This window comes from Tribolium madens, unplaced genomic scaffold (genome assembly GCF_015345945.1).
Source record: "Tribolium madens isolate multiple individuals breed KSU strain unplaced genomic scaffold, Tmad_KSU_1.1 Scaffold_7;HRSCAF=85;Tcas5.2_LG10, whole genome shotgun sequence".
NCBI lineage: Eukaryota > Metazoa > Arthropoda > Insecta > Coleoptera > Tenebrionidae > Tribolium > Tribolium madens.
Genome location: NW_025401050.1, coordinates 166,267 through 191,634, shown reverse-complemented (window position 1 = coordinate 191,634; position 25,368 = coordinate 166,267). Strand labels below are relative to the sequence as shown.

Here is a 25,368-nt window from a genome sequence, read left to right as displayed (position 1 = left end):
GAAACAAATAAGGTATTAGTGTTGCAAAAATAACATTTCTCATTAATATAAATAGTATGTGCGTAACACATATTTTTTTAAAATAGTACAAACAAAAACAAGACAAAAACAAAAAAAATTATCAGAGAAGATAGTTATGCATTAGTATACATAATTAATATACCCATTTTAAAAGTTTACTTTCTAAAACGGGTATACAATCTATGCATTTCAAGTTGTTATTGATCTTGATTTTCAGTTGGCTGCAGTTTCCCTGAAGCAATCTTGCTCAACTTTTTCACGTAGTCAAAGATATAAACTCTTAAGAATACTTGAAAAAGTTCAGTTTTGATTGCTTCAGAATGTTCACAGGGCTCAAAATCAAAATCAATTCCCAACATTTGCATGTGGCTGATGATCCGCTGCGACATACATTCATGAAAAATGGCAGAACGTACTAAAATTTTAATGTGATTAAAAATTTTAATAAAAACTTTAATCACATTAATATTTACATACTGCAAATGCCGTTTTTCATGGTTATATTCTCGCAGAACCACTAGTCGATGATGAAGTTCATCTGGCTCTCCAGAATGTATTAGATTACGAAGGCAAGTTTCACAATCATATTTTTCCGGAGAAATATTATGAATGACGAAACCTGCCACGTAACCCAATACATTACTGTTGACAGCGTCTGAAGTTTCATCATCGACAGGATGCCACTGATCCACACCATGCTGCGGCTCCTGACTTTGATTACTTGCCAGAGTCAGAAAATCTCTAATTGTGACCAGGAGAGGCTTATCATCCTGTTCACAATTAGCTCTGTTAGAATGATAGGAAGAGAAATTTCGAAATAGCAGAGATTTATAAAAGGAAAGAAATGCTGTACAACTTGGATTCGTATATCGAACTCCATATTGTCTAATTTGACTAAAGAAATTTTCTAAAGGGTCTTGATTAAACGCCCTTGCTGGAAAAGATGAACACTCTAGACGATTTAGAGTTTCTTTAATCAAAAGAAAACCTTCTAGAGTTCAATACCACCCGTCTAAAACTGGGGGCCTTGTTCGTTCCCCAGGTTTAGATGTGACGAATTCCATATTGCGAAACATTTCTTTCCCAAATCTCCAACATTTCTCATGTTCTTCTCCTACCATTGAAAGTAGAGGTCTTCCGGGAACGTTACCAAAGCCTCCATTGACACTATTAAAAATGTCATCTAAGATGGAAAAGAAGCGAGCAGTATGGCGTGCATCAGAAGGCAAAGTGGATCCCCCTACGCTGAGATCAACAAAAATATCTATACCAGTAGCTACGCTTTTGCTGAAAACTTGGGTACATAAGGAAACCTTCATTTTCCTGATTTTCTCAGGAAAGACGTGTTCGTCAGAAAGTTTTCTCATGAACCGATAGTTTCCGCGTTGCTGGTCCATTCGGTATGCCTCTATTAAATTTGACCATTTTGCCACTTTGACCCGGCCATCGTTAGGATCCCTGTAGCGTACGTCTTTGCTGAGCATGTTGTTTCCCAAACTCTTTAAAAGATGAGGAGGATCAAATAATGGAATGACAGTAGAACCGTCTACCATAATTATATTTTTATTGACCTCCTCATTTTTCAAAGAAGCTTGTCTTTGTGTCTCAGCAAGGAGCATATCTACAACCTTGACATTTGTGGTTCCTTGATCACAAACAGAAGCAATTACCACTAGACCAGCAGCTGTAGCTTCTCGTATAATATTTTTGTAGAAGCGGACAATGCTCGCGGGTTTCATGGAAGATTTACAAAAAGCAAAGGCAACAGGTTGTTTCCACTTTTTGTAAATACCTCTCAACATAAAAACACAAGCATGGTCCGCTACTGATTTGGTCTCTCGCAAACCGTCATTCCAACCATCATCTTCAGAACCAATCACACGGTCCTCATAAAGCAAATAACTCAAATGAGGTTGTAAAACCACCTCATCAAAGGTAAGAATGCAAAAACGACTTTTGTCGTTTATTTGACCTATTTGCTTTTTGAGGACCTGAAAGATTGGTTTTGATATACCTGGTTTGATTGGAATGTCTTTTAGGGTTGCCTTGAGAGTACTGACTGATGGGAGGGCAAACCATTTAGACATTTGTTTATACGTTTTTGGACCACACTTCCACTAGGCATCGGCTTTGTCCTCAAACGTAAAACGCCTGCCTTGCGATTTGCGCCTCACATTTCGCAGTTGACTCTCAATAAATCTCCTCTGCACTGGTCTCATATTGGCTGTTGATATTAAACTACTTAAATTATTTCTAATTTGTGTTCTGGTGTCGTTGCGGCGGCGTTTCGTCCGGTTCACACGCTGTTGAAGCCGTCTTGCGATGTCAAACATTCTTCGTTCTCGAACCCGATTTTATTAAGTATAGATTCTAAAAATACTATATGTTTATTTTCACATAGACATGAATTTTTTGTTATACCCTTTCCGACGCCGCCGCCGATACTGGTACACCCAGAAGTTGATGGTTTTATGAGCTTCACAGGATCACTGTCTAAGAGGCTCATGCGAGGGCTCATCCTTTCAACTGGTGCACCTACTTACAAATACAGGGTATTTCACAAGTGATAATGAGCCTAACCACATTTGAGCTGCAGCCAGTAATACATTTGCATAGGCTTCATGGATTTTGATTATGAATTTTAAAAGTAATAAAACATAGTTATCGCGTAACTGACACAAAGAAATTGACAAGAAAGGAAACACAGTTTTTAAGGTTATTGTCTATCTACCATTGGAAAACACTTTCAAGCCTTTTTGGAGCTTTTCTATACAGGAAACATTGTCTTTACTAAGGTTCAACGGTAGAAGCATTTTTTCCAAATTCGCCATAAATAAGAATCAGATCTGTTTTCTCATCGTTTGAATGCATTTTGAAATTTTGCTAATGTCAGTTGTGACATGGTTGTGACAAATAAAATTATCGAAACAAAGCTATCGTGGATTCATAATTCGGTTTTTCAAACAATGCGATATCGAAAATATCCACGTTAACTTTGCAAATGTATCGTGGGTTGTATTTTCAATTCCGTCAGCCTCATTATCACTCGTGAAATACCCTGTATATGTTACTTGCCCATACACAAAATGTGATAGATAATTATTATTAGTTACAATAATTAATAATAGATATTATTATAATATTAATTAATAATTTGAAATTGATGATTGCTATACATTAGTGTAGTGTTATAAAAACTCAAATGTTGTGAATTACTGTACCTGTAACAGGCAATTGAGCCACGCTCATCTGTACAAAAGAACCCGATGTACATCCACCCTGCCATGCTGAATATTGACCTAAAATAAAAAATAATTAATATTTAAATAAAAAATCATTACTAAAAAAAATATTGATTATTATTGATTGCTGATTGTTGTTGAAAACTAAATGTCCTAGCCATGATAGGATGCAGTGAACATCTAATCTTAGGTAAAATACGAAGTTTTCCTGATGTAATGTTGATTTGAGTAGCCTAAAATTAAAAAAAATCATTAACTAACACTATGTAAAAAAATCAAAGTAAATAATAACAATCAAAAAATGTATTACATTTATAATACTTTGTAAAATCGAAAGCCTAAATACAAATATATAAGTAAAAATTACAAAACAAAAATTTCGGCTAATAAGGCGGACTCTGAGAAGGTGCCCCGAATGCTAGCAGCATTTCCACGTTGAATTGCAAGGGAAATCTTCTCAAACAGGTATTGTTTAGCTTTTTTTTCGCCAGAAACAGATATCAGCTTTTTACCAATTATATTGAGGAACTCAAAAGCTTCCTTAGACCAAGGGCCTAAAGTTTCAAAAGCTAAACCTTTAAAAATATAATTCGAAGAAATGATTGACTTATATTTGTTATGTTTTCGATGACATGCTGTTTCAGCAGCAGAACCTGAGGTTTCACAAGTTTTTGATAAATAACTGTCGGCAAGGGTATCTGCAACGATAACATCCCAAACCAAAGCTTGTCCTTTATACCATGGAACAAGTGTCGAACCATCAGGGCGCTTACCATCATCACGGGAGAGGCCCTTCGGCTCCAAAGTTGAATTTATATGGATAGATGTTAATGTACGGTGAATTATTGAATTTATTTCCGTGTGTCTTGAAAATCTACCACTGCTTTTCGGACAACTAAGACCATGAATACCGTTTTCTTGGACTTCAGCGTTACATTTGCACGTATGTGGTGTACAAAGATTACAACCCAATCTCAAACCAATACAAACTTGAAAAGAAGTATTATCCAAAAAGGTGCCAATGTTAGGAGAAGGGATTGAGTGTAACCAAGAACCAGATTCTCTGCATTGCAAAGCTTTAAATCGRGCTAAGTCTCGAGGAGTTGTGAAGATTAAGTCATTCATTATAATGCGTTTGATGTTAATATTATCCCAATTCTTCTGATATTCTGGAAAATTTGGTGTTTTGTTTTCATTCTTTGAGTTCCAAGCTGCCAATGCATCATTACAATGGTAAATAATAAGCTCAGATTCCCTCGAGTTCAGTAATAAAGAAACAAGCTTATTAACACCATAAATTGAAGATAGGAATGCAGGTAAGCAAATATCGGAAATTCGACGGATTCCCAAACCACCAAATTTAATAGGTAAGGTAGCCTGACACCATTGAACATCATTTAAACGCAAATTAAGAATAATTTCTAATGAAGACTTTAAAGAAGAATCAATGGAATTTAGAAAATCAGAAAATTTCCAAAAAGGAGTSGATCTYAATAAAAAATTAAATTTTGGAATGAAAAGACAGTTCTTAATTRAAGTATAGGCAACGTGACTGCTAAGTAGTTCAGCTTTTTGTAATAGATTTTCAATCATGGAAAATGTTTTTCCCACAAAAGAATTAAAGYCTTGGTCGAAAATTGGTGCACCTAGAAGGGAAAAATTCTCGCGATAGCATAGTTTAATGCCAGGAGCTAAGATTTGAAATTTATCTAAGATTTTAAAATCTGGGACTGCGGAGCAGAAGAAGAGCTCACACTTGTTAAAGTTTAATTGCAGACCAATATCTTTAGATAAAGTKATAATTTTTAAAAGGTCAGACAAAACTGTATCAGGATAATCAGCTAAAGACCCATCATCCAGATACCACATATTAAGTTGAGATTTTAAAGATAAAATCATTGGTTGAATTGCAAGACTAAAAATCATGGGACCGCAAGGATCACCTTGTTGAGCTCCAACGGAAGAAGAGATAAAATGATTAGCGAAAAATAAAGATGAAGGATTTCTATAACATTGATAAAGATATGGGAACAGAAGCGGGGTATATTGTTGCACTGCTTTAAGTATACAATCACGTTCGACTGAGTTAAAGGCATTTTTGAAATCTAATTTAAGAAAAACTTTGCCATGATTTTGGACATCAGTTACAAAAGTACGAGCGGCATGAATTGCAGCTTCGCAACCTAATTTAGTTGCAACACCAAGTTGATGAGGTGATAAAAAGGAGTTGACTAAATTACGACTTTGAAAACAAGCAAGTTTGGACATCAATCTCCGAAAACAATTTCCAATCGGTCTTATGCCTCCATCCTTCTTATGAAGAGCACATAAAGAAGCACCATAAAATAAATGACAAAAGTCGGGAGGTAGTTGGCCAGATAATAAAAAATTGCAAAATTTAGTTATAGCTTTAAGGGCGCGATTACCAGCTTCTCCTGCTGATAAGGATATAATGTCTTTCAAGTATTGTGGTCTCATGCCATCTCAACCAGGCGAAGAACCGGCAGGAAAAGAATTGATGGCTTCTCGGACATTTTGTTCATTTACTATTAAAGACTTGTCAACTTGTTGGAAAGCGTCTGGGAAAAAGAGTTCACGAGATGGAGAAGGATGTTTTTTCTTAAGTTCTTCAGCCACATCTTCATCAAAAGAAGCTAGTGAGTTATCCGATGATAACAATTTAACAGCTCCTCTTATGTCGAAATCCGCTACTTTAGCTTCAATTTTCTTAGTCAATGATAAAGTTGAGCGTKTAAAAGAAGATGCAGGTATAGTAATATCTTCAAAGTTGGAGAGATTTTCTTTGATATGATTATTTAAAGATTTGTCAGATTTATCGATAATATTAAAAGCTTTATAAGAGAATAGTAGAAGATCCTCGAAAGAAGTAAAATTTCTGGTCGAAAGGCAATTATTAATGATGGAGCTTAATTTATCTGCGGCTAAATGTCTGGAGGCTTTTGGAATTCTTCTAAGAGTCGCTAGATGATATTTCAGTTTAATAAGCAGTTTTGTTATGGAACTGGTTGAAGCAGATGAGGRAGTTGGTAAGTGAGAAGTGGCATGAAACTTATCTGAGTGTATATTCAACCTCTTAACATCTTTAAAAGATTTTCCAGGACACAAGATGCATTTCACTCTTTTGGTGTGTTCTTCATTATGGTAAAAATCACTGGAATGTTTGACTTCGGATTCTGAATAGTTGATCAATGACAATGAATGATCTAAAACTTCATTAGACGATGATTCTTCCGTTTTGGAAACAAAATACGAATTAAGATGAATTTTAGATCGATGAATTTTCAGTCCTCTTACGTTCTTAAAGGTTTTATTACAGTCTTCACAGCCAAAAATTAAATTTTTACAAGAGTTTATAGGATGACAAATCTTCATATTTTCAAATTCTTGTTGTAAATGATCAGATGACGCTTTCGAAGAGCCAGCGGCAGCAAGATCTTCATCACTAAATTTCCAGTGTCTTGTACGAGAAGAAAAACGTGTATCTTGAGGATATTTACATTTAAAATGACTATTTTCATCAAAAGAGTCATCAAAAGATGTTGACACTGACGTTGACATTTTTTTTTTTTTTATTAATAACAATTAATTCTACATATTTTGAGTTAATAAACTAGGTAATTTCTTAAACTGAAAAGTGACAAACTACCTTCAGTTACATATTATATACCCTAAATTACTGATGGAACTTTTAATTGTTCCGCAAAGTAACAATCATTTCATTTCATCAAAATTGTGATTTTATTACCATATTTTCAGAGACAAGGATCTGTGTAAATATATTTGCTTATACCAGGTAAATAAAAAGTATGGAAAAAAACGTTTTTTGATAAAATATTTATTTTTTGAAAAAACTAATTGATGAATGACAAAGTACTAGAAAAATGTGACGTTTTATTTAGAATAAAATTTTTCGAATTTTTACTTTATAATTATTTTATCAGTTTTTTTAAACAAAAGTTGATGCTTTAAAAAATACCGCTTGGTTCCACACTCTATATGTATTTAATACTCTGTATGTATTTATGTATACCTTCGACTGGAGTTACTCTTTTTCGTGGACTATAAAACCACATTGTCGATAATTCCACGTTTTCTTTTTCTGGAGAGGAAAAAGACAGGTCAACGGTGGTATTAGTAACTTCTGGTGAAAGGTCAATTTTCATCTGATCTGAAGAATGTTATGGGTTGAGAAAATTAAGAATTAAAACCCAAGTTTCAAAATCTTACCCACTTTTGCTACCGAAACCGACGACGCATGTTCCCGCAACTCCTCACTACTAGATTCGTACGTGTATCTTTCTTTAATAAAAAAAAAAATAAGAAAATGATGTTATTATTTAACTGAACTTACCTTGACAAATATTAAGAGAAGGCAATGAGTTGGGGAACAGCCTTTTGCACAAACCGGAGCTCTTAATTTGATCGGGCAAAAAGTGGTGGCTGCACATGCGGGCTCTTTTGTAAATTTCACCCGGACTTATAACAAATTTTTGTCCGGTAGCTTGCACCCACAATCTGAACCTCTCTGGCTCCTTTTCCGGACACGGAAACCTAAAGAGAGGCCCAGATTTAAATGGGCAGCCCACCACAGAACAAATTCGTTTATGGAGACTCATTCTAAACAATTAGCAATTATTATCGTAGTTTAGTACAAAAATCAATTTTACCTCAAATCCCAGGAATTTATTTTACAAATAAAACTTAATTTTATGCTTTTTCTGTGATTGACAGTTCAAATTTTGAAATCATGACCGACTTGTTTCAAATTTTAATTCCGCACACTTCACACTGATAAAGTAGATTTCTTTCTTTTATTATAAATCTAACAAAAAAAGCTGGAACCTAAATTTGTTGTTTATATTGTGTGTCTATACCTATTGTTTACCTTTGAATAAAAATTTAAAATAAAAATAACATTTGCGATAAATAAATAAACTTTATTATGAGACAGCTTATAGCGACCTCTGACGGCCGGACCATAACTAAAATTTATCGAAAACGGTCTTGGCCTATACTAGTCGGCTACCCCTGATTAGAATGAATCCCATTGGTTCCCGTCAGTGTGCAACAAAGAAGTCTCGCTAATCTTAAAAGTTGTGTGTAAAACAGAGACAGGCATAGTTAACGCATTTTTCCAATTTATTTAAGGTGGAATCTTTTAGAGTAACAGCCACTGTAGTTTCTATTGAATTTTGCTTCACACATTTTGCAGCTCACATATTTGTATTCGGAAGCAGTGTTACAAGAATTAACATTTTTAATTATGCCGGTTTTCAAAATTTGACGAAGTGCATGTTCAGCAGCTCTACAATCTGTGAGATCATTAGACCCACTTCTTAGTCTAACATTAGAAAATAAGGCCTCTATGACATCAGAACTCAATCTTCTCGTTAAGACATAGAAGAAGTTTTTTTATCAAATATTTTACGCAAAGGCCGGTACTTTTGGCAGTAAACAGAAATGCTTCTGCAGTTTCTTTTGTCAGCCCTCGCATTCCCATTGCTTCTGATCTAGTTTGAATATCCCTAATATACGACGGAAATTCTTGGTCAAGCCACAAAAGTCGTTCATCCGAAGTATCCGTAAATGGTGCAACATCACAGTCATGTTGGCGAACGTGTTGAGTTCTATTACTCACATCGTGGATTTTAAAAAATTTATACATTGTTTCCAAATACTTTACTGTAGCTTCAGACTGTTTGAAGTTCAATAATTCAGTTTGATCCTGATTTGCAAGATACCGCAAGGTTGCAGTAACTGGTGTTGAAAATATTTGCACGGCTAGACGTACCTTCATCTTCTCTATGTTACTTGGAAACAAGTGTTCGACCGTTTCAGATGGGGTGGAGCTGATGGTCGGCAGTTGTCGGTTTTCCGGCATTGGGATGGGTCGATGGAGAGTTGACGAAAATTGATAAATCGTTTGCTCAAATTATTAAGAATTTTGACTATGAGTAATCACTTATCGCATTTGACCTATTTTGAAAGGAATAAAATAATATTTGAAACGTTTCTTTAAAATTAAAAATTAATCTGATTCATGGTTTTGATGTCCAAAGTCACCTTTTCACATAATAATTAATTTATTGTTTTATTTACTAATAAATTTATTAATTAATGTAGAAGTTAAGAGCTGTTTACTATTTATCAACAGTACAGGATTTCATGTGATTTTGGTGACATTTTCACAGAAATCGAGTTCAGCCATGTCCGCAGTGTTTTATCCGTGTTTTAATTCAGAAATAGCGTAATCCGAATTACATTGTTTTTTACTTTGCATTATTGTCAAATGTGATATTAATTACAAATTAAATTTGGGGCGGTTATTATCGTATCGTATAAGATATCGTAAATTTCGAATTTAACCAAGTCATCATACCTTTGACCACTGAATGGCAAATTTTGACTGAATGGAAACGGATATCCTGCGGGCACATTGTCAACCTTTTCTAAGAAAAATTTGACCAAATTCATATGAAATCCTTTACTTGTGACCGTTTGCTATCTAATAAAACTTTCGAATAATAGAAAGAAACAAAACAGTGAACAAGGCCACCTCAACTTATTAATCTGTTCATTTTAATTTGTGACTGATGTGACATTAACGTAAATGGCAACTTAATTCGAATTAGTTTAAAAGACTGAATTAAATTTCAGTAAATCAGCCCTAATGTCATATTTATATAAAAGTTGGCGCTATTGGACAAATGTGTACCGCCTTAGGGTGCTTAGGATTAACACTGGTGATTGGTGGTGATACACAGACCCTCTGACTCATCTCAAACTTTTTCTCTGAAAACGTTGACAACGGGTTCAATTGTGTCCGCTTTGCATTGTCAAACGTGAAATTAATAAATTAATATTTTGTGAAATGGTGACTTTGGACATCAAAACCATGAATCAGGTAAGGGATAGACAATGTGCCCGCAGGCCATCCGTTTCCATTCAGCAAAATTTTGCCATTCTGTGGTCAGAAGTATGAATTGGTTCAGTTCGAAATTTACAATGTCTTATACGATACGATAATGACCGCCCCAAACCATAGTTACCAGACCGAGTTGTAAGATACGAGTATCTGTCTTAATCCTTTGTCGCCTAATGAAAGGAAAAAATTTTTGTAAATTACTACACTTCTTCAAAAAACGGAATGATAAATGATAAAGTAGTAAAGCTGAAGATTCCCATTTTTTGATTTTAATCGATAGCTTTTGAAATAAGTAAAAACTTGTTAATTCTTTACATAAAGGCGGATTTAGGTAAAGAATTGAAAATTAACAGTGATTTCAATATATGCCAGGCAAAAATTTGTCGTTGAGGGTGTTATTTGCCTAAAACATTTTATGTTTATTATCGGGATTCTAATACACAAGGCAAAAAGGTTTCAGGCCAATAAAGGACAAATTTTTGCCTGGGATAAACCCAACTCAGCGGCATAATTAGAGCCACCCTATAAATTTAAACCGCACTCCTTGACTTAGAATATTAGGAATTGCTGTAAAAAATTTATTTGATTGAAAATGAAGCCACAACTCGAATTCTGTGAAAAATTTCACCAAAATCACATGAAGTCCTTTACTGTTGATAAATAGTAAGCAACCCTTAACTTCTACATTAATTAATAAATGTATTGGTAAATAAAACAATAAATTAATTATTTTGTGAAATGGTGACTTTGGACATCAAAACCATGAATCAGATCAATTTTTAATTTTAAAGAAACGTTTCAAATATTATTTTATTCCTTTCAAAATAAGTCAAATGCGATAAGTGATTACTCATAGTCAAAATTCTTAATAATTTGAGCAAACGATTTATCAATTTTCGTCAACTCTCCATCGACCCATCCCAATGCCGGAAAACCGACAACTGCCGACCATCGGCTCCACCCCATCTGAAACGGTCGAACGTGCCTACTCGAGAGCCGAGTTTTGTGTCATTACTTCTGAAGCAGATTGTACCTGTACCTGGATTTTCAGCAGTTCTGTTTGAAATTTGAGATGTTTATTTCATCGAAAAGTGAAAACGTAATGGCGGTTTTATTTTTTTGACACAGATGTCATTTTGACAACTGAGTTTACGCAAGCCAAGGCCATCTGAATCAAAAAGCTGCGCATATAAGGCCGTTTCATTCTCCATGATAACTGTTTCTGCAGAGTGGCCATAAAAACAAAAAATTCAGAACCTTATTGTGCGCCCTCGGTGGCCGATTAACGAATAAACATTGGCGGCAATTTAAAACAATGCCCTTCAATTTTACAAAATAATGGTATAAAATGGTAAAAACCGTGTTTCATTTGTGGGGCAAAATATGTTCGATTATTTGAAATTCTGAGCAATATGCAACAAAGGCAAAAATGGTGCGAAACTTTTGAAACGTTTTGCGGTAAGCAAATTTATGCAGACAATGATAAGGACAACCTTTTACTTTGTTTTTGTAATTTTAAAGACACTACAAAAATTACGGATTACTCAACAAACAAACAAACCACTTTGCAGAAAAATATTGAAGTTACCTACCTACCTCGTGTTATGATTTCATGTTTTATTGTAATTCTAATTTATTAGTATTTTGCTAGTCCAGAATGTACCTAAAATAAGCTCGGATCTTGGATATTTTATAGCATTCATGTTTTAATTGATGTTTTAAGCACTTAACCTAAAAATAAAAAAGTCTAAAAATTCTCGATCGACTGCGATGGAAATCGGTAGATGGAGCGCAATAAGGTACTGACGCCCGAAATGTCACAGAAACAAAGTTTATATGGAAAAATCGAAAATTGAAACGGCCTTATAAGCATAGCTTTTTGATTCAGATGGCCTTGACGCAAGCTAAATAACAAAAATGTTTCTAAAAAACAAAAGAACTCGAAGAAACAGCTTTAAGATAAAAAGCAAAGTTATTTTTAACAAGAATCATCATTATTCAATTGATGAATTAATTAATAATGTTGGTCCAAAAATGAAGTTTTCTTTTTACTGAATAAGAATAATAAAGTTTTAACGCCAGATTTACTTCTTTCAGGTCAAGCAAAAAATGTTTTTCCTTTGTAGTTTTGCGCAAAATTAAAAATGATTTTTTTTCTTCTTGTAAACAATCCGGGGACATTCTGTCGATTAGGAAATAGTTTATCAATACAACTTTACTGTTTTGAAATAAAGTTAATAAATAAAGCACATGAATTTGTGCTTTATGCTACAAGTGCTTTTTAGAAGTGACTTTTCAAAAAGAGAAACTAAAAACACAATGAAATCTACGTTATCATTTCTGGGTAATAGAAAATTAGCCAGGTGTGTGTTCACAATTAAGTTGCTTTCTAAATATCAGCCCTAGATAAAGAAAATATTTGACAAACAAATTATCTGTTGTAATACCAATAATAATTACTTGAAACCCCTAAATTATTATTAAGCGGATAATTCCTTTTCTAGTTACAAGGTTTAACTTTCTCTGATTTGGTTGCTAATCTCCAACAAATTCATTTTTCAACGGAAACAAAAGTCAATATTGTTTTTATGTTATGTAAGATGAACAAGACTAACAAGAAAGTGAGACGTGACACATCCAATGATAATTCGAGTCTGAGTAACAACTCAGACCTCCCGGTCCCACTGTAAATCTTTCTCCGGATTTGTCTAATCATCTGCTATCGTTCAAGAAATTTTGAATTGTCGCGATATCAATCTCTACCGATTGGCCGAAGAGTTTTTTATTTTTAAGTGTTTTAGTCCGAAAAGGTGTTTATTTAAGTAGTCATAATTTGATGAGTATTAGATTTTTTAAAGTTTTGTTTTGGCCATTTTGTAGATATCATTTCTAAGATACACTGGATTTTGAAACGACGTTGATATCTTTTCAAATAACTTAATTATAGCAGCAATTCTTTTACATTGGAAACGACATAAGAGGAATACTTTTAACCTAGCCTTAGTAATTTAATAAATCAAATGAAATATCTAATGATTTTTTTATGGTACATACCATTATTACAGAATGTTATTATACCAGGTGAATAAAAAGTATAGAACCAAGCGTTTTTTTCGTAAACTAAGCACTTTACGAAAAAAATAATTAGTGTAGCGTAAAGTACAATTAAGATGTGGCCATTTATTAAGAATAACATTTTTCGAAATTTCTTTTAGTTTTCGAGTTCTGGAATTTTTTTTAATCGGAACGCAACTTTAACAATTAATTAAAAAAAAGTACTGGCTAAAAAACAATTTTATTTGATTAGAGNCACCTGCACCAAAAACCGGACTCTCCAATGACCAAAGTCATGAAACGACTCCTTCGTTCAAGTTCGGAAAATCTTCGTGATGGGCTCGGAACGCAACTTTAACAATTTATTAAAAAAAAGTACTGACTAGAAAACAATTCTGTTTAATTAGAGGTCATTTTTAGATCACAATCTTTAATTAAAAAAATTACCATAGTGGGTTGCCATTAAAAAAAAAATTCCAGAACTCGAAAACTAAAAGAAATTTCGAAAAATGTTATTCTTGATAAATGGTCACATTTTAATTGTACACTTTACGCTACACTAATTATTTTTTTCGTAAAGTGCTTAGTTTACGAAAAAACGCTTGGTTCCATACTTTTTATTCACCTGGTATGTTCAAGATTTTTTTATTTTTAACATCGTACCCAATTTCAATACAATTTGATAAACTGTTTTTAAAATATAAAGCAGTATTCACAATTTATAGCAACGCTGTATAAAATAAAGTAAAAAATTCTTTATGTACTTACCCTCAAGCAACACAGCACCGTCGGCCACCGACAAAAATACAAACGAAGCAAAAATTTGTCCCAGCAGCCTTTTTATAAGCAGCTTTGCTTCGTATCGCAAAATTTGTTCTAAGACCTGAAAAATAATTTGACACCGCACTTGTATCGAAAATAACTATTACATGAAAGTAATATTAAAATGTAGCAACTAACAAAATTATCAGATAAGGATCGGATTAAACATGAATAGGATCGTAATTTGTTCTTTTATTATATCTTACTAGTAGAGTTCGGATATTTAAGCACTAAAATTACTGAAAATATGCGCATATACATGGTGATTCACGAGGAATAATGAGCCTGACCAAATTCACGATGCAACCAACATTACATTTTTATAGATCAGGTAGATTTCAAAGATTTATTTGTAAGTAATATGAAATCATAGCGAGTACACTAACAATTTGTCAGTTTTGACATTAAAATAAAGTAACTGAAATACTACTACAAAACAATTTAGGAAATAAATTCCTACTTGAATTCTAGAGAAATCCTTTTGCCCATTAGGAGATCCTCTGTAACACAGTGGTCTAACTATATTCACACCCCACTGTGAAGAGATCCTGCTCATTTTCAATAATATTTGGGACATTTCTGAGTGCTTTTTCGTGAGTGTTTTGAATGTTTTCCACATAACGTATTTGTTCTAAAACACATAATTGGTTGATAAGATTTCGGAGTACTGGTGTCGTCTATGGATGGCAGAAAAGTATCTAAATTCGGTTCGAAAAACTCCGACGATAGGCTTAGCAACCTTCTCACAACCTTTTTCAAACTCACTAAAGTACTCTAAACTGCATTTCTTTCAGTCATTGACCACTCCTTTGGAATTTAGATTTACCGCGCTGTCGAACGTGCTAGATTACCATTGGTTGTGGCTGTGAACTCTTTCAGGAAAATTTTGTAGTTGATGTGCGCACCAAGTGCGTTTCAATCCAGGTCACGTATTTTGAATCAGCGTATTTTGAAGGTTGTCCTCAGTCGAACAAAAGATCCTTTCATCTGTGAAGACGGTAACAACATTGTCGTGGATTTTCCAATTTCGGCGCAAATTTTCTTGCACGCACTGGACTCGTTGTCTTTTATGGGCTTCAGTACTGCAGTATTATTAATTAACTATTACTAAAGAATGACATTTGCAGTATATCTTTAATTCCAATTCAAAAATCACCATTTGGTATAAATGTTTACAACTTAAAAAAAAATAAACTCACCGATAATCCCGTTTGCAAGGATATTTGAGATGTTGGAACCCCACACTTTCACATTCCAATTATTCGCCCCCGTTTTTTAAGGGAACTATCTTTTTGATGGCGTTGGCGGCCCATGTTCTTATAGAGATGTTCTTCCTCGACTGCTTACGAAATGAGTAAGAAATACCATTGGAATTACCAAACATTGGTTATTGCCGTTCCCAAATGTGAAGAATTTTGACGTCGTCCATCCCATGTAATTCTCTGAAAATTTAGAGATTATTATATGAAATTGATTATTCTAAGAATCTATTTTTTATACCTTTGTATGGTGGTGAGACAAACTGGCAACTGTTGGGTATCCCGAAGAATCGCGGAAGAGGTAAACGGCGTCTGAATTGTTACCTCTTCTATTCTCCGCTGTTCTTCTGCGTCTATTTTTTGGAGCACCAGCCCCTGCTCTAGCTTTACTTTGGAGTGGTTGTTTGGTCTCATTGTCACGATAACGTTTTATCCAACGGTATACTTGGCGTTTCTGTTATAAAAATGTTAGCTTATATTAAAGAATGACATTTGCAAAATATCTTCAATGCAAATTCATAAATTCTTAAAATTCAAAAATCACACCCCACTTGGTATAAATGTATACTCTAAAGAGTCACAACTTAAAAATAAATAAACATCGATAATCCCGTCTGCAAAGATATTTGCGATGGTGGAACACCGCACCCCCGCGACGCAATTATCTCAATAGTCTCTAAACTCTTTCACACCTTGTGGAGTATCATCCCAGGTTTTTGAATTTTTCTGGCATTCAATTTTTTCAACTGTCAAATTATTGTATTGGCGCCCGTCGATGATTTTCTTGCAGGTACTACTATCTCCGTCCCCAATTAGCGTGTTGTATTTAATGTTGTACATCCCGATACTGGTTTTAAATCCTTGTAATATAATTTGCGACTCCATACTATCGGAACTGCTAACATGACTTTTTTGGACGAGAATAAATCTTACAAAATTTGTTTCTGACCCCCAGAAACAGGACTTTCCCCGTGTGAACTCCTACTATAGCGGCTGCTCCAGTTTGACTTGTTAGAGTGTGTGCCTCATGTTCCCCTACAATAGGAGTTATCTATGGCTCAAATTTCCTTCGCATGAAGGATTTCTTCTTCGGCGATTTCTTTCATTGTCGCTACAGCAGCTTTGGAAAAATCTTTAGAAACTTGAATCTTATATTTTTTATATGTAGGAGGGTATGACGTAGACGGAATACTCAAATAGGACAAGAATTTCTTCTCCCGTAGTATCCTCCTTCAATGGCGATTATTCTATTTACTGCAGCCCCATTCAAGTTTCTTTCATTTCTAAATCGATCTTGTGTATGAAGATGAAATTCACCAAGGCACATGTTGCATTTTAAAATACAGGATTATTTAAGAGAAGGTTATTTCTGAATTTTTTTTGCTGCAACCCATTATACATATTGCGACAATTTCTTGATTTCATATTTTAAAAATAATTATAACTGAATCCACGATTGCTGTTATTAGTTAGTCTTGTCTCTTTGATATTAATGCAAAAGAATCATTTCCCAAACTATGTGACATGTTTTGTTATCGTTTACCAACCGACTAGGCGCATGTTTAGAAGCCGATGGTAGCCACTTCAAACACCTTTCACGTTAACTTGTTGTTCAAGTGTACACTTTTCGCTCGGGAATATATTGCACCCGACAAAAGGTTTACAAGAAAAGTGAAAACTACACAACGGTGTTCTAACCATAAAAATTTTTGAAATTTGAAGGCTTAGTCGAGATTTACATTTATTTAGTATTAAAACTTACCTTCCAAGTAAAAGCTAATTAATTTCACTTTGTTCGTTTTTAATTCTGTTTTGAATACACTTTCACACTGTTTGGAGTTAGGACACTAGGGAAGCTCTTAAAAGAAAATAAATAAACAAACAAAATAAAAGTTAATTATTCGTGGTCCCGATGGGGCGGTAAACTATCACAGCCACCCCTAGGTCGGGTACGTCTTTCCACTGAACGACATGGGGGCCTACGTGCCGCACAATGGAGATGGAAAAACACTGCAGGGTGGGGCGTATTGGATCCAAATTGTTTTTCTTTCTCATGTCTTTTTTTTGCACGTACCTCCGGGCCAATGCTGGCCTGTTGGGTGAAATTTTTATAATAAATTTAAAGTTTTTGCAAATAAGTAATTTATTGAAAAAAATATGTGTCAGAACTCGGGCCCCAGAGAAAATTTTCAAGTAGCATAAAATACCCGGAACTTGGAAAAAATGTTTAAAAAATTCTATATGTCAGAAATTTTGAGATTGGACGTTTTTTATGTCTATTTGATGCTACTGATGAACTTGTATATGTTTTTTTATAATTATTTGATAGAGGTACAAAAATTTATTCTAATAAAAGACACACATAACATTAAATATAGATACAGCTCAGGATACAGCTTCCTTGTTTCGTATTCTAATAGCCTGTAGCAAAAAAACTTGGAAAGTTATTTTTCCAACAGAAATAAATCGAGTCAAAGTGCAAAATTTAAACTGTCATAACTTCTAAATTTTAATAGATATAATTTTTTTAACATTTTTTCTATGTTTCTGGTATCTTACTTTACATGACATTTTTCTCTATTCCGATATTTCCTCATATCGACAGTTAAATCACCTAAAAATTTACCAGTTGGGGGTAAGTACTCCCCTTCTTTTTTCACCAAAACTACGCTGTCTGTGTCAAAAAAGAGTACTCCATCACCCAACGGCTTTAAATATTTGTATAACTCCATATGTGCATCGTAACCGTTTTCAGTGTTTTTTTTTTATACTTACTGCTTATGTTGTGGGTGGAAGAAGTTGAACGCGCAAAATTCAAAAACGAAATGAAGCAAAGGCATCAACTCACACACCAAAATTTCACTTTTCCCGGTTATTCAAAAGGGTAGGGCAGGGCCGAGCCAAGAAAAAAAAGAAAAATAGGTTTTTGAAAATTTCCAAGACATACTTGATTTTTTAAAACTAAAATTATATTAGAAATTAGTGTTTAACCGAACAGGGCTGAATTCCAAAAAATTAAAATTTTAATCGAAAATTTTGTTTTCAATATTTTTGTTGTTATTAGAGTCTTATTAACGTTACCAGTTTTAGTTGACTCTGATGAAATGTTCTTTTCAAAATTAAGAATTGGCAAAAATTATTTTTTACAATTTTGAATCAATATCACGACATTTTGTCATCATTTTAAGTGCTAAAATGAGCTACTTTTGCGCACTAGTGTTAATATGGACTTTCATTTTGCAACGATTTTTATATGTACAACAATTTTATTTAAGATAAAAATAAAAATTACAATTGGTTAAATTCGAAAAACAAATACTAGAAGTTACACGCAATTCGTCAGATATGTGAACACTCGAAGCTCCCGAAGACGATAAAGCTGTAACAGTTTCATTCAATTTCATTTTTTTTTTCAATCTGGGTGTTTTCCTGATCTTCTCCACCTAGTAGCAACTTGCAGATCTTCTTTTTATTCTCTAAAGAATCATCTACGTATCCTTCAGCTACATTTGGGGATTTTCAGGCTTCATGTCTTTTTATAACCGACATATCAGCTCCTGCGTTGGCTAACAAAGACGCTGTAGTTCTTCTAAAGCAATGTCCAGTATATTCTTTTGCACTTGGAAGTTCCAAAAAATGTGCAATTTTACTTGGGAGACCACCGAAGGTGCCTACTGGTTGCACGGTACATCTTCCCTTTTTATAATTTATAAAAAATCTGGCATGAGGAGTATGACATGGGCGCATGAAATTGAAAAATAAAAATAAATTGAAATTAAATAAAAATTCAGTTTAAAATAAAACATTTACGGTTATGTTTTTTTAGGTAATTGCGTTAGGAAAACGAGGCTTTCGTTCACAAATGACAGTACTCTAAATGTCATTTTTTATATCATGAAAAAAAGTACTATTATTCATTAATTTTCTTTATTTTTTATTTTTACAAGTCACAGGGTGGGTTTCACCAACATCAGTTAAATCAATTAACAATCCGTTAACGCTGTTTTATGAATAAATATGACAGAAGTCGTTTCACCAACTGCAGTTAGCACTTAACTATAGAATAAATAGTTCATTAAATTAATTGGTCGAATTTCACCAGTTAAATCTTCCGTTAAATTAATTTGACAACTGATACGTCACATTTTTTTGATTATTAATAGAAAAAATTAATTTTGCATTACATAAACCGGAAGGATAAAGAAAAATATAGCAGAATTATAATAGTTTTATTAAGAGGATGCTCACGTCCTCTTCCTCATCGTCTGATTCTTCTTCGGAAGAAGAAGTGCCAGTCGTAATCGCAAGACCTCGACCTGTCCTACGAAAAGATCCTTTTAAGAAATACGACGACAGGAATTTTAAAATGAGATTTAGGTTTTCAAAAGATGCGGTGGTGGAAATATTGGATTTTATACAGGGTTTTTTGTAATAGAAATTACCCAATTTCTCCGCTTTTGAAATTGTTAATAACTTTAAGAGTTTACGCGACGGGAACGTCTCAAATGTGTGTAGGAGACTTGGTGAATGTGTCAAAATCTTTAGTGTGCTGTATTTGCAAGTTGAACGGTGTACTGGACCCATTTATGATGTTATTTTGTATTTTTTGTAATAGATAGTAAATTATTCATCGAGTGAGTAATTTAAACTGTCATAACTTATAAATTTTAATAGATATAATTTTTTTTAACATTTTTTCTATGTTTCTGGTATCTTACTTTACATGACATTTTTCTCTATTCCGATATTTCCTCATATTGACAGTTAAATCACCTAAAAATTTACCAGTTGGGGGTAAGTACTTCCCTTCTTTTTTCACCAAAACTACGCTGTCTGTGTCAAAAAAGAGTACTCCATCACCCAACGGCTTTAAATATTTGTATAACTCCAAGTGCCAGTCGTAATCGCAAGACCTCGACCTGTCCTACGAAAAGATCCTTTTGAGAAATACGACGACAGGAATTTTAAAATGAGGTTTAGGTTTTCAAAAGATGCGGTGGTGGAAATATTGGATTTTATACAGGGTTTTTTGTAATAGAAATGACCCAATTTCTCCGCTTTTGAAATTGTTAATAACTTTAAGAGTTTACGCGACGGGAACGTCTCAAATGTGTGTAGGAGACTTGGTGAATGTGTCAAAATCTTTAGTGTGCTGTATTTGCAAGTTGAACGGTGTACTGGACCCATTTATGATGTTATTTTGTATTTTTTGTAATAGATAGTAAATTATTCATTGAGTGAGTAATGCTATAGCAGCGTTACGACCATAGGTTTTTTTTCCAAGTACCTAATGTTCACGATGTAAGGAAAATTTATGGTAACTTTTATAATTTAGCACAATTTCCTAATATGCTAGGTGCAATTGACTGCACCCACATTACATTAAATTTACGGATGTAGTAGCGAGATGGCTTGGGTCAGTTCATGACTCTATCATTATGAATGATTCGCATATAAGAATGAGACTGGAGAACAATGATTTTCCGAATGTTATTTCCTCCACCCGTCTTATATGTTTCCACCTATTTATAATTTACGTTCATTTTATTAATAAATCCATGTTACATTTAAAAGTATTTATTAAAAGTCACCTTTTCATGTGCAATTTTTTTTTCATCGTCCTTTTTAAATTTTCATAGAGCAACCTCAGTTGTGCAGCTGATCTGGGACCAGTTTTGACAACGGCATTAAATTGGTGGGTTATTCTATCCCAGACGATATTTTTTTTGTTTTGCAGAAACGGCGTCTGTTTTTTTTGCATTCTAGAATTGACTTGTTTTCTTTAACCAACTCTAAAAGAGTGTTTTTCGTCTTCTATAAAATTTTTTGCTCGGTCGCGCTTGGTCTTCGCATCATCATATTCCATCCCTGAAACATTTGGCTCATGAAAATGTTTATTGACAGCGACCTTTCTTCTGAAAAACTCTAAAAATCATTGTTGTTGATATCTTTGAGTCAATTTATTTTATCAACTTTATTTAAACACAAAATTCACTGACACTGACAGTTCTCGGTACATTCGGACTCGAAACACAGTAAACAGACGGCTATTTGACAAATAACTAACTGCTAAAACACGTTGGTGAAATGAATTTAAATTTAACAAAGCCGTTAAATTTAATTAATGATTAACTAACTATAGATTTACACTGGAGTGCAAAAAAAAAACAAAAATTGTCAAAAACAGCATTGTCAAATTTTTCAGAGATTTACATGGTGTGGAAAAGGTTGTTCCCAAAGAGGTTAGAAAACTATCAAAAGAAATGTCGTATTTGGTGGTCTTGCCAGTGCAGTGTCATAGTCAGTGTTAAAAACGAAATGGAAAGACATGGAAAACTTGATAGAAGTTTGAAAGATGCCTGACAATTATGAAATTGTAAATTGTGACAAAGACAACGTCAAAAAACTGGCATTTATTAACAGGCCAAATTACATTATAAAAAAAACAATTTGCGTTTTTTTTTTGCACTCAAGTGTAGTTGTTGGTGAAATTCACCCACAGCAAGTTTATTTATTAAAAAAAAAATTGTAACAAAAAAAACAATATTTGTGCATACACGTATTCCGAAAAAACATGTTCTATTAAAATATGTAACCAAACATATTAATATTAAAAAAAAACAGTTGACTATCTTTATTTTGACACATGCCATTTTTACATCAGTTTGACAGCGGCATTTAATGCAGTTGTGCGATTTACAAAAATATATACTTTATGGGGCATATCATTTGAAATAACCAAGTTATAAGGGTGCGACAGGCGACCTGGGACCCCCGGTATAGTCTACGATGCACGACGAGAATTCTTCAGCGTTAACATTTCCCTTTCCCTCATACCAGACGTATCAGATAACTTCCTGTGTAACATTATTAAACATAGTAAAATTATGAACTATTATTTTTTTCTTATAGTATATGGCTGAAGCTTTCAAAAGTGGACACAGAAGAATCGCCTGTAAACTGTGATCTGCTTTCATTTCTTTTCTTGCGTCTTTTTTCATCTGTTGATGTTCTATCCATTTCTCCTCACTTAGATTATTGACTCCGTGCATGCAACGCAGATTGCATTGATCCTTTTTAGGTTGAAATAACCCAATGTGTACCTTTATGAACAACATAAAGGTTAACAAAATTATAAACATTGTAAAGTTTCGGTGTTGCCCCCCGCAATCGTCTGCACACATTCAATCATCACGATTATTCTTTACTGAATCTACTTGTTGTGTTTGGCTTTTGTTTTTCTCCAATTGTTTGGATCATTTACTCATTTACGACCTTTTCCGTTTTGTACTGGCTTAACAGTCTTAACACAACAAACTATCAATATGACGTGTCTACGCGTTTACTATTTTCATCACGAGATGGCGATGAACAGAATCTTGCCGAAAAAAAAATAATTTTATGTATTTTTGAATACTAAATAGATAATTTTTGCATTATGGCATTTATGGACCTTTTTTACCATAAAGTATATTTTTTTGGAATCTATGAAAGCTTAAATGTTTCTTGTTATTTTACTGCACAAATGCTTTGTAAAAATCAGACACCGTATTTGTCAAAAATGTGTAAAAATGGCAATTGCAGTTGTCAAGGCCTAAAAAAGTTTTTTTGCTCTGCATATTATGTTCTAATATCTAACAATATGTAAAATTTTGCGAATTATTTCAAAACCACCCTGTAAAAATCTATTTCTTTACTGATACTTGATATTGCGCATTTATCCTCTGTACCCTTCAAATGTTACAAAAATATTCCGCGGAAAATTTTGTACAACTATTATTGTGACATGATTTCGTAATTTAAATAGAGTTAAGTCTAACAGCTTAAAAGGATTAATTTGTTTTCCTCAATATCTTAGTAGATACGTGATGTGAAACACTATAAATATAAGATCTAATTTTGCATTTATTAAGTTTTGTTTGAATAATTTAGCTATAAAGCAGATAAAACATGAATTCTCACAAAACTGTTCAAGAAAAGTGGATTAGTCCTGCGAAAAGAGAATATATTCCAGTTGAAGGGTTTACTCTCACTGATCAATTTAAACAAGCAAAGCATCAAATTGATAATTTTGAAGTTAGCGATGATGATATTTGGATTTCTACCTTTCCTAAGTCAGGTAATTTTTATTTTTTTATTTTTACATACTGTATAAGTTTTGATAAAGGAACCACTTGGACTCAAGAAATGGTGTGGATGATTTTTAATAATTTGGATTTTGAAAAAGCAAAAGAAGATTTAAATGACCGATCTCCATTTTTGGAGTAAGTTTCTGTTTTTTTTAAGCCATATCTAACACACCGATGAATTTTCTCTTTATGAACTGTTTATTACAGAATAAGTACCCTAGTTGATTATCAAAAGCTGATGAAAACCTGTACGGATTTTAAAGTACCAGCAAGTCGACTAGACTCTATAAACTTTGTCAAATCTCAAAAAGGACCAAAGGTAGTTAAAACACATTTACCTTGGGAATTATTACCAAAACAAATTCAAAACGGAGTTAAAAAACCAAAGGTATATTACTTACTTTTTACGTACTTTTCATCCATTATAAACATTGTAGATTATTTATGTCGCTCGAAATCCAAAAGACGTTTGTGTCTCTTTTTATAACCACGAGCAGTTGATAAGCGGTTACACCGGCACTTTTGATGAATTTTGTGAATTGTTTCTTGCAGGAAAAGGTATAACATAATTATGTTCCGTTCCACTTCACTATTATTTGTTTTCTCTTAGTGTTATATGCACCATACTGGCAGCATGTTTTGACGTATTGGAAAATGAGGAACGCACCAAATTTCCTTTTCCTAAAATACGAAGATATGAAAAAAGATTTACGCAAAGTGATACAAAAAGTTTCCGAGTTTCTAGAACGTCCCTTGAACGATCAACAGGTTGACATTTTGCTTGAGCACTTAAGTTTTGAAAAAATGAAGCAAAATCCCGCGGTTAATAAAGAAGACATGATTAATATATATAAAAAACATAATATAACAAATTCCGACGGAAAGTTTTTCAGGTCTGGACAAACTGGTGATTACAAGGTTATGATGTCTTCAGAAATGATAAACCGATTTGATGAATGGATTCAAAGAAATACAGAAGGAAGTGATTATGTGGTGTAAAATGACCATTACATACATTATACATTAATATTATTAATATTAAACAGATATAAATTAATTCTATTACTTATGTTTATCTACTATGTACAAAATGCACTTACTATAGCGTTTACTTTTAAGTTTATATAAAACTTTATGATCTTAAAACTGTAGAACTAGCGTTGCCATGGGGAATTTTAATACTATAAACCTGTCTTCTAATATTTATATAATGAATTTAATTCTGTTAGTATTCAAAGTGCTTTTCAATACGTGTCTGTATAGAGTGATTTTGAAATACACAACTTGTAAATCCAATTTTAACCCATTAAAGCCCAAATTATTTTTTTTAGAATTTCGTTTAAAATTATATTTTAAATAAAATTATATGCGTATAGATGGCAGACCTACAGTAGCAATGCGCCTGTGTAAACTAAAATTAAAGCAAACAGCTGCTTAACTGACCAACCACAGTTCTTAGAATTCACTAGTTTTTATGGATGAAACAAAAACTAACAGCTGTTGGCTTATTTAACATATCAGCAATTCCCTTTTATGTCAACTTTAAGTGTTCTTGTCAAATACTCCTAGGAGTAAAATATAAATTAAAAAACAGCAAACTGATTATCTACATAAAGTACGGTATCATAATAATATTATTATTATATTATAATGTTCTTCTTCTTGGATCTTCTTGGTATGGAAACGATGAACAAAAACACGATTAGCCCGTCACACCAAACTTTTATTTTAATAGCACAACGCGTTTCGACCACAAAGATATAACAGATTTGAAAAATCAAGTGTGGCCCAACATATTTTTGAAAAAGACCATAAAATAGATGAAACTAATGTAAAAATCATTAGAGTAGTCAATAATTGTAAATTTCTTGACGCTTTCGAGAGTCTTGAAATAT

General features: G+C 33.3%; 3 protein-coding genes across 3 annotated transcripts; 1 reads left to right on the top strand and 2 right to left on the bottom strand.

Moving 5' to 3' along the window:
- Window positions 1–953: 953 nt before the first annotated feature.
- LOC123010070 lies at window positions 954–2,918 on the bottom strand. Its single transcript, XM_044406744.1, has 2 exons — window positions 2,443–2,918; window positions 954–2,391 (listed from the first exon to the last, which is right to left on the bottom strand). The coding sequence occupies exon 2, from the start codon at window positions 2,106–2,108 to the stop codon at window positions 1,020–1,022; it is 1,089 nt and encodes a 362-aa protein (XP_044262679.1). The 5' UTR covers window positions 2,109–2,391; window positions 2,443–2,918; the 3' UTR covers window positions 954–1,019.
- Window positions 2,919–3,389: 471 nt separating this feature from the next.
- On the bottom strand, window positions 3,390–7,795 carry LOC123010076. The gene is made up of 4 exons (XM_044406750.1): window positions 7,636–7,795; window positions 7,512–7,583; window positions 7,315–7,452; window positions 3,390–3,496 (listed from the first exon to the last, which is right to left on the bottom strand). The coding sequence occupies exons 1-4, from the start codon at window positions 7,730–7,732 to the stop codon at window positions 3,450–3,452; spliced, it is 354 nt and encodes a 117-aa protein (XP_044262685.1). The 5' UTR covers window positions 7,733–7,795; the 3' UTR covers window positions 3,390–3,449.
- Window positions 7,796–23,248: 15,453 nt separating this feature from the next.
- Window positions 23,249–24,769, top strand: LOC123010071 (luciferin sulfotransferase-like). Its single transcript, XM_044406745.1, has 5 exons — window positions 23,249–23,463; window positions 23,512–23,608; window positions 23,681–23,861; window positions 23,911–24,031; window positions 24,084–24,769. The coding sequence occupies exons 1-5, from the start codon at window positions 23,295–23,297 to the stop codon at window positions 24,470–24,472; spliced, it is 957 nt and encodes a 318-aa protein (XP_044262680.1). The 5' UTR covers window positions 23,249–23,294; the 3' UTR covers window positions 24,473–24,769.
- The last annotated feature ends 599 nt before the right edge of the window (window positions 24,770–25,368 follow it).